The sequence below is a fragment of the Quercus suber genome, unplaced genomic scaffold, assembly GCF_002906115.3.
Source record: "Quercus suber isolate HL8 unplaced genomic scaffold, Cork oak 2.0 scaffold_101, whole genome shotgun sequence".
In the NCBI taxonomy this organism is placed as follows: Eukaryota; Viridiplantae; Streptophyta; class Magnoliopsida; order Fagales; family Fagaceae; genus Quercus; species Quercus suber.
The window spans coordinates 130374-140625 of NW_027069566.1; the positions used below are offsets into that span (position 1 = coordinate 130374).

The following is a 10252-nucleotide window of genomic DNA, read 5'->3' on the forward strand; positions in this document are numbered from 1 at the left end:
CTCAGGTTTCAGTTAACACAAACTGAGGCATTTTTTTTTTTTTTTTTTTTTTTTTTTTGTGCTGATTGGGTGTTATTATTTCTATATGTGATATTTATTTTATGGAAACTTGATGGCTTAATTGAGTGAATTCTCGTTCTTTAGTTGATTGGGTATATTAAATAAGTGGACATTGTATTTATGTCAAAATTCAATGTGTGAAGTGTGCGTTTGACTAACATTAGTTTATTTAGCTTTTTGCTGAAAATGTGATAAAATTATACTTTTCTTTGAAAAAGTGAGGTTTTAAAAAGTGTACATAATATCTAAAAGCTAGCCAAATAAGCTGGACACAAAATAGACTTATTGATATCTTGGTCTCATGCTAAATAGCAATCATTATGGAGTAAAAAAAAAAAAAAAAAAAAAAACTATGGCCCATTTGTGACGTGATTTCTAAGCAACTTCTCCAATTCTATGTTATTTTTTGGTTCAGTTTTGGAATACAACATGATTATGAGGTGTTGAATAGTAACATGTTTGAAAATAAGTATTTAAAATCTGGATATGAAGAACTCGAATGTGCCAAGTTGTACAAGTTTCTAATACTGATAGGATGTCCTATGGATCATGCAATGTGACTGTGTATCTGCAGGTGGCTGTGCCTCCTGGTCCAAAAGCTTTGAATTGGTTTTGCTGTCAACCGGAGTTGTCAGTGTATCCTTTTTTTTCTCTCCAAGAATACAGACAATCCAACATATAAGTCAAAAAAAAAAAAAAAAAAAAAAAATCAAAATGCCTCAGTTTGTGTTACCTGAAACCTGAGAACTCCACTAGCAGAAGAAGGAGGGTCCAATTTCAACTTCTCAACAGCCTCTTTGATACTCTGGAGACCATGCTCAAGCGTCAACGCCGGAGGCAGTGTACGCGTAATGCAGGTCTCAAACGCTAAATCCCCGTCCACAACTTCTGACGATTCTCCGATTTCAACCACCGGGCCGTCGAATCTCACCGCTTCAACAGCCTAACAAAACCACAAAATGAAAAACCATTCGATTGTGAGAATTGCGAAATGAGAAAGAGGAAATTAATTAAGGAGATTGGGAGTGAGACTGACCACTGGATTAGGGTTTTGAGGAGAGAGACGGAGAAAGGAATTGTGGGTGAGAAATGTGAGAGTTTGCAGTGGTAAGAGAGAGCGTTTGGTGCGGAAATGGTGGTTTGAGAGTGAAGGAGAAAGCGTGTGAGGGTGAGGGTGTGAGAGTTGGGATTTCATTGACAGTGAGGAAGAAGAGAGACTGTGTTTGTGTTTGTGTGCTCGCGCGCTGTGCATGGATGGAAAGAAAATTTAAACTTTCGAGGCGAAAGGATAAGAAAATCCAGAGGAATGGTGGTGCTGGTACTGCCAGTTAACGTACGATATGGGCCATTATCTATAGTGGGAAAAGCATATATCATTTCTCTTCTTTTTAATGGTTTGGACACGGAAGTTGCAGCCTGGCCCATTGTGATCCAGCTTAAGTTTGAGATCAATTGATGATTTTTTTTTTTTTTTTAATGCGAATTTTTTGAAGAAGAATAATTTTATTATATGTTATTTAATTATATTTCTACCCAATTAATTAAAAATAAACTAATCCCTTCATAATTCACACGTGTTTAGAGACTTTTTTCATCATAAAAGTTAAGCTATAAGTCATTTATCACATTTTTCTGTTTGACTTAAACTTATAAGCTCAATTTTTAACTTTTATGTACAATTTTTTTTTTATAGGTTTTACACAAAATTTTAAAACTTCACTACTTTCATTTTAAAAAAATATAAGTACACTTTAATACATTTTCAACAAAAAACTAAATAAATTGTTCCTAAACAAACACATATATGACGTATCCTCCATCTAATATGCATGTAGTTTTTTTTTTTTTAATCAGAATATTATAAGTAGTTATAAACCATTCTTCTAATGCAATAAGCGAGGAATGTGTGGTTGTTTACAGTGGCGGCTCTAGGAATTTTGTTCAGGATATTCCTTAAGAAGTATAAAGTACATAATCTTATTTCTTTTTAGCACTTAGGTAATTAGGTTTGATTCAATGTTATTAATTCTATTCCGTTCCAGCCAGAAAATACTATGCCGATAAACAAACCGGAACACTAACCCACCCTATTCCACTTCGGAAAAAAATTTCGGGTCATTCTGGTCTATTTCAGGTGTTTCGGTAAATACTGGCCAAAATTCAAGATTCAGCCGGCATGAAGTTTGTGCTTAAAAAAAATGTTCTTAAAACCAAAACAAATTTGCATTCTGTAAACCAAAAACCCTCAAAAGGAAAAAAAAAATGAAAATAAAAGAAATGAACAAAGGCACCTGTACAACTAAAAAAAAAAATTGTATTGAGAAATTTAAGACTCAAAACTTAAGAAGCGGCACTGCCGCATTGGTACTAGTAGAAGTCACGGAAGTTACGAACAAGGAGGAAGACAAAACATAGATGTAAAAGTGTAGATGAAGATGTGATAAAATTTAAAAGTATGAAGTGTAAAAATCAAGGAGACAAAGGACGTGTGTGGTTAAGAATAAACAAGAAAAAATAATTAAAAATGAGAAGTAAGTAATATATGTCTGCGGAGGAAAAATAATATTGTAATAAAAAATAATAAAAGGTTGAAAATTGTGTTGTATTGGATAGTGTGCTTAGTCGAATGAAACAAGCCACTGCCCAGCTTGTAGTAGTTTTATTATAACTTTTTTTTTTTTTTTTTAAGATTTTAGTTCAAAATTTTTTTTTTTTAAGTTTTTCCTTTTTGCTTGAAAAACCCCAATATATTGTTAAGCTGCTCAAATTATGAACCAAAATTTAATTTTATTGGCAAAATAAATTCAAGGTGGTCCTAAAAAATTTTTTTAAAAGTAAATAAATATAAAATTTTAAATTATTATATATATATATATTTTTTTTTTTCAGGCCAGGGTGGTCCTAGGACCACCCTGGCCATAAGGTGGCGCCACCACTGGTTGTTTAAACTATTATAGTTACTTCTTTTAGTTATAGTTTAGTTTGTATAGTGTTTTAAAATTATTGGATTAATGTGTGATAATATTTGGAACCATTTGAAAAATGGACACCAATTTATAGCAAAGACTTCTTTTCTATCCAAATTTTCATTTTCATTGAAATTTGGATTTATGTACTTGTCCAATCAATTCCCAAAACTAAATGAAAATATTATTTATTAAAAGCCAAAGTAGGTTGTCTTTGCGAAACCATTACTCTCTACAAGAAGTACAATTAGAGGCATCTAATTATTCATCCCTCATCATCCAATCATCTAATAATTAATTTTGAGCAGTTGGGGAAAGCACCCTAATTAGGGCTATAAGCGAGTCGAGTTTTGTCGAGTAATGCATGTTCAAGCTTGGTTCGTTAGAAAAAGTCAAAAGTTTAAGCTTGGCCTGAGCTCGTGACAAGCCTAAGAATGGTGTTTAAGCTTGAGCTCATGGAAAAACCAAAATGTTTGAACTTGGCTTGATTAATTAGTCAAGCCAAGCTCAAGTTTCATATCAAACTCAAACTCGAGCTCAGGTCAAGGTCTTGAACTTGAGATCTAAAAAAATTACATTATCAATTGATTAAATCTCTAAAATTAAGAAGAAGAAAAAAGTAGACTTTAATTATCATGCATCTAGTCCTACTTATGATTAGCCATGATTCAAATTAAAATTTTACATAATTAAATTCATTCATTCATCATTCCCTATCTACAGTTTCAACAATTATTTAAAATACAATTTTTACATTCACATTAGAATGTGAAGAACCAGAAAAATATTTGTTTGTAACTATTATGAATAAGAAAATACTAATATGTTCCATAACTTTACTTTAGACGATTGATAGAGAAAGATCATATGTGGCTAGTTTAATTTATTTATTTATTTTTAAATATAACTATAGTCTAAAGTAGTTCTTGGTCAATTTAGAGGGAAGGAAAATATTAAGGTAATGAATAGTGGTCTCATGTTGGTCATGTCATTATTAAGATATGTGTAATGAGTATATTTAGCTAACACATATAAGCTTATAAATGAGTCTATACTTGAATTATGTTGTATCAAGCCTAATAGCTTACGAGCTTGTTCATAAACAATTTTTTTTGCTTGGGCTCGGCTTATTTATTAAACAAGCCTAAAATTAAGGCTAAAACTTGGCTTATTTATAAATAAACAAACAAACATGAATAAGCTTTTTATCGAGCTAAGCTCAAGTTGTTCATGATCACCTTCAAAGGCGGAGCTATGTTGAAGGGCCAAATTTGAATTTAAAATAAAATATATATATATATATATATATATATATATTAATTATTTTAATGTTTTCAAAATTTAGTCTATAAAAATAAAAGTTCCCCCCCCCCAAATATTTGAATTAGTCCAATGATGCTCTTAAAAAAAAATAATTGGTCTAATAGTAATAAAGATATAACTTTATTTTTCACAATTTTATTTTTTATTGTAAAATGTGCTCTTATATCTGTTAAATATTTGATAAAGTTTAGCATCAAACATGTTTGAATCTATCTTTTTTAATCCGTTATGTGGTGATTAATAAGTCATAGACTCATTAAAAAATTCTTATCATTAAAATTATACATGAAATGTGTCTTTAGTTGCCATATAATATGTTAGAGCAAGATAGCTTCAAATATGTTTTGAGACTAATTTATTCCTCCAAGTTTTGGATCATTCATATTTTTGAAAATTTTATTAGTTTAATAGAAAGATTTTTTATTTTAGTATAAAATTTGATAATTTGTATTTAAAATGAAATTTTCTAAGAATTTCACTATAAAAATGGAAAAAATGAATTTTATTTTATGAAAGATCATCATCAAACATAGTTTTGATTGAAAATACTAAGCTCTATTTTTTTTTTTTTTTTGCTGGTTGTGTATATATATGTGTGTATATATAATAAAAAAAAGTGTGTGTGTGTGGGTATATATATATGGGGGTTGTCTTGATAAATATATTAGTGCCGCAATTTAGCCCCTCCAAATAAAAATTTCTGGCTCCGCCCTTGATCACCTTGGTTCATTTACAGCCCTAACCTTGATTACCTGTGAGGTCTTTGAATAATATAATCTAGTAAGAAATTTCTCACATTTTATTTGTTGATTTTTGTTACATATGCACATGATATAATTGTTAATTGATAGTTGTATTATATTTGTCTCTCTTGAATTACTTTTTAAGTAAATTTATAACAATAATAACAATGAAACTTATATAAAATAATAACAACAACATAATGGCAGGATGCTTGAAGTCCCGTGAAAGAGTCAGTAAATTTGTAGAAAAATAAAAGCAAAATGGCAGTAAAAGTAAAATAATATTACAAGAGGATGAAAAAGGTACAAAAGAAGAAAGGTGAACGAAATTTAAAGAATGAAGATCTGCAAGAGGCAAACAATGAAGAAGGAGACAAGATCGACGATGCGAGGGTGATTGCAGAAATGTGACAACAACGACTATCTGGGCTCTGGTAGTGGTATTTGCTTTGCTCTTTTTTTCTTTTTCTTATATCATTTCATTTTTTTTTTATACCGGCCGATATTCATATTTCAATCGAAACCTCGAAATCCAACAGTATGGTCGATATTGTCCAGTAACAACCAGTATTTCTAGCGATTAAGATAAACACGTTTTCTGTACTTGTTTACGTTACCGCATATTTTGGCTGAACCGGTCAGTTCGATACGATATTAACTTGATTGATGCAAACTCCTATGATCACTTAATAATTTTTCTAACATTTTCTCATACCATAGAAATGTCCACACAATGATGAAAAATACATCCATGCATCTCACTATGTAAAAGGAAAAAATTTCCTCAAAAAGAAAAAGGGAAAAAAAAATATATATATATATGTAAATATATGTGTGTAAATTGAATTACACACGAGTTAGTAAGATAATCAAATGAAAGTAAGATAATTTTATATTGCTTAAGGATTTTTTGCTTAAATAATATAGGGTAAGGAAATTGCAAAATGTGTTTGTTAGGTTCTAAAAACTTAGGATTTAATATATTTAGAACTCTAATGTGTAATGTTAGTAAACCATGATCAAAGCAATATGTTTAGTCTTGTTTAGGTTTGCTCAAAGTTGTTTAATTCATGTAAAGTTGGAATCGAGAGGTTGCAGGTGCATTGGTGCATTTCGGCCTAGCTCGATCGATCGAAAGTCGGCCAAAATGTTTTTTCTGCAGAATTTTCAACTCAGCCCAAGCCCATTAAAGATTAGAGTTTCAGATCTAATTTTCCTAGTATATAAGGCAAAACCCTAGCCACATTTTGTAGTGCAGTCCTAGTTGCTCTGGTTGTATTGTTGCTCATACTTTGCTGTTTGTGTGAATCTCTTGTGAGATCATTGAGGAGTTTTACTTCACATAAACTTAGGGTTTTCAAGGTAGAGATTATATCAATACCTTGATGATCAACTCAGTTGCTGCCATTGAAACTTAAAGAATAACAAGCGTGGGTGCTTGTACTTGGTGGAGAATCCAACAAAGAAGGAGTTCGTGGATTCGAAGCTTGCACGTGGTCGTGTCAGTAAGTTCTACTGGTGGGTAGCATTAGGAAGTCAAGCGGGGAGTTTGTAAGTCCTTTTGTATGAACTTCGATTCTTTCAAGATAGTAGATTCAAGTTTACCTTGAGGATAGTTAGGTCAAATCATCCCCAGGTTTTTTACCGGTTTGGTTTTCCTAGGTCATCATATCATTGTGTTATTACTTTTATGTTACTTTATTTTCTTGATATGATTGTTTGATTATGATAATCTAGATTTGCATAATTTGACTAAATTAATCACTTGGCTAATTAACTAGGCTAATTTGATTGGCTTAAGGGGTCTAAAACCTATCAATGTTGATACAACAACAAAGAAAAATTGCAATTCTCAAATATTATCACTTACAATAAAATCAAGGCTAAAATTTAAAGTACACCTTCTAAGTTTGACGGATATTCATTTCAATTATTTAACTTTACTTTCATTCAATTGAGTCCTCTAAATTTCAAAGTTGTTCAATTTTGTTAAAAATTTGGCATTAAGTATGCAATTAGCTAATGAAAGAATATTTTTTTGAAAATATTGTCTTACATATATAAATAGTAAATTTTTTATTTAAAATTGGCAGATTATAAATATGCATTCACTTAGGGCAAATTACAACTTACCCGCATATAGTTTGGCCAAAATTTAAGTTGTTTACTTGTAGTTTGAAATTTGACACTTTACCCATTGGAGGTTAGCTCAGTTAGAGTTATATAACATACCTCTGTTAAAAACAAGACTACATATGTAATTTTGTTCCACTTTTATGCCTCTCTCCTCCAAAAACACAAAAAACTTAAAAATATAAGATAAAAAAGGATCCAACGAACACTTTTATCATGAGATTTCAAACCATAGGTAGACAATTTAAATTTCGGTCAAACTTCAAGTAGGTAAAGTGTCAAATTTCAAACCACAGGTAGACAACTTAAATTTCAGCCAAACCACATGTGGGTAAGTTATAATTTGCCTCATTTTATTATTATCAAGTTACTGGAAATGACATGATAGATTTATTATGGTCAACCATAACATGCATGAATCTAATTATAGAAGGACTACAGAGATTATTATGCACTAATGAATGGATATGGTAGTGTCAAGGACTATAATGAATGCATAATTTTAGTCTCCCACTTGGCCTAACATGACCTTATTCTCAATACATGTGTTTTAAATAATACAAAAGACAAGCCTTTAGCAAAAGGGTTAGCCAAATTTTGCTTTGCTAATAGTTTCAAAAAAAAAAAAAAAAAAAAAAAAAAAAAAAAAAAAAAAAAAAAAACCAAATTTTGCTTTGCTAATAGTAAAAAAAAAAAAAAAAAAAAAAAAAAAAGAAGAAGAAAAGAAAAAGCCCTAAGATTATGATAGGCAATCCTCCCACCTAAACAATCAACCATATGATATTTTTCATGGGAGAAACTAAAATTTTTATTCATCTAATCTCATTTAATTTTAATGCCCAAAATATATGATACTTCATTGAGATCTTTCATTTCAAAAATTGAATAGTCATTGTTTGACAACAACAAGCATCTCAAGATCAATTACTACCAGAAGAATATCATCTACTTTGTTGTACAAATATCAACAATATTATAAACATTTCTTGACCAAACAGTAACGGCTTTCGGTTCGGTACTGTCTCCCTTGATTTGCATCTCCATTCAAAAATGAAGCATATGAACATAATTTATATATTGTTGGATTTACACGTAGTAAGATTTTAGGAATATGTTCACCCTTATATTGAATTGCATTTACTCAACTTTCTTAGCCTCAACCATAGATGACATAAGATAGAGCCACCACATGAAATTCTTAACATTTTCTCTCATACTATAAACAAATAAGTTTTTAAAATATTGACTAATCGAAAGTGATCAGATCTCTACTTACCCTAAGCCTTTTCTCAGGTCGATCTACTACCTCTGCTTCGAACAGGGTTGCCACATTTAGAATACCTTTCCAATGGCTCATACTCACACCAATGGAAGCTGCATGAATAACCTCAATAATTTCCAAGGGAGGGGGAAGTGTATTACCTCGGCTTTTCAACCCCTGACTTGCATTTGCTCCTCCTTGTCCAAACACGAATTCCTTCAAATGTCCCGCCTTTACGAGCTGCTCCAAGTGGTTCTTCAACATGCGGCATCGCTTGGTGGTGTGACCCTTCTCTCTATGGTAAGTGTAGTATAGACTTTGATTCCTTTTGGCCGGATCCCCACCCATCTTCCTTGGCCATCGAAAGTACAGCTTATTTTTAATACACTCAAGAATCTTATAAACAGGCTCTTTGAAAGTCACATTTACACCCTCTGGTCGTGGTGCCAAGTTCAGACTCGGTACCCTGCGCTCCCTTTTAGCTTTCTGCTGGTATCTCTCAAGTTGAAAGTTTCTATTGTACTGGGAAAAAGCTGGGGCTTTGCCCTTGTCTTGCAGCCTATCATCCTCTAATCTCTTATGTTCCTCAATTCTTCTCATTAGTTGATGCATATTCTCAGGAGGACGTATGGTCAAAAAGTCCCTTAATTCTAACTCCTGTGACAACCTAAGCCTAAATGTACTTATGGCAACCTATTCATTCCTTCCTCCTATTTCATTGTACAACTCCTAGTACCTATTTGCATATGATCGAAGAGTTTCCCTGCTTTCCATCCTCATGGACAATAGTGCATCGATCATTTAAGGAACCTTATTGCAGGTTATAAATAGCGCCCCAAATGCTTGAATTAATTCCTCGAAACTGTGAATAGAACCTTTTCTCAAACCATTGAACCATCTCATTACTGTGGGCCCGAGGCTGGATGGGAACACTTTGCACATCAACCCGTCATTCTGGGATTAAAGAGACATCATCTGAATATAATGGCTAACATGCTCCACCGAGTTAGTTTTGCCATCATAAGAAGTGAATGGCGGGCAACCAAAGTGCCTTGGCATTTCGGTACATTCAATTTCATTAGAAAAAGGTGATCGAGCAGCTCTCCTCAGCGCATAGCTCATGGCATCGAAAGCTACATTATGATGCCTATCTTGATGAGGAGAATTGTGGTGAAGTCCCATGGTTTCATGAGACCTATCCCTCAACTGACGCGAACCACTACAGTGGGATGATTCTCCAATATTGCCCTCAGTATAGTCGGGGTCATCATATGACCCCTCCCAGTCCCTCAAATGGTGTCGACCTCTGAGCTCAATCTCTAACTCTATGACCTGCTTTCGCAAATTCTCCAACTCCTGTTCCCGCTCACTATGATACAATTGCTCAAGGACATAAGATACAGTTCACTTTCCTTATAAGGATCCTTCATCAAAATCAAGTTGAGTCTGATGCCCTTCTTGCATGCATTGCTGCTCTTTTCTACGCTCCCTTTCCATCCTGCGTTGGCCTCGTGATGAGGCGCTTGAATGATTTTCCCCATCTGACACTTCTTCAGCGTGCGGGCCTTCCATGCATGGCCGATATCAGGCTAGCTTGAAGCTTTCTGTTGAGTAGGATTCCCATAGACGACGCCAATTGTAGTGTCCAAACTCGAGAGTAATTCTTTATGGGACAAAAGACTTGGACTCCCAATTTACTTGTTAGTGGGTTTCCTTGTACTCCTACGTATAGTCGCTTCAAACGCTGCCTTAACAGCCTAACCTCT

At 32.9% G+C, this 10252-nt stretch overlaps 1 protein-coding gene across 1 annotated transcript in view; it reads right to left on the minus strand.

Moving 5' to 3' along the window:
• LOC112030147 (uncharacterized) overlaps positions 1–9098 on the minus strand; it is a 9741-nt gene extending 643 nt beyond the window's left edge. Inside the window, exons 1-2 of the mRNA XM_065774873.1 lie at positions 8502–9098; positions 794–1003 (exon numbers count right to left, since the gene is read on the minus strand). Coding sequence (XP_065630945.1) covers positions 794–1003; positions 8502–9098 — 807 coding nt within the window. The remainder of the gene's footprint in view (positions 1–793; positions 1004–8501) is intronic.
• Positions 9099–10252: the final 1154 nt, after the last annotated feature.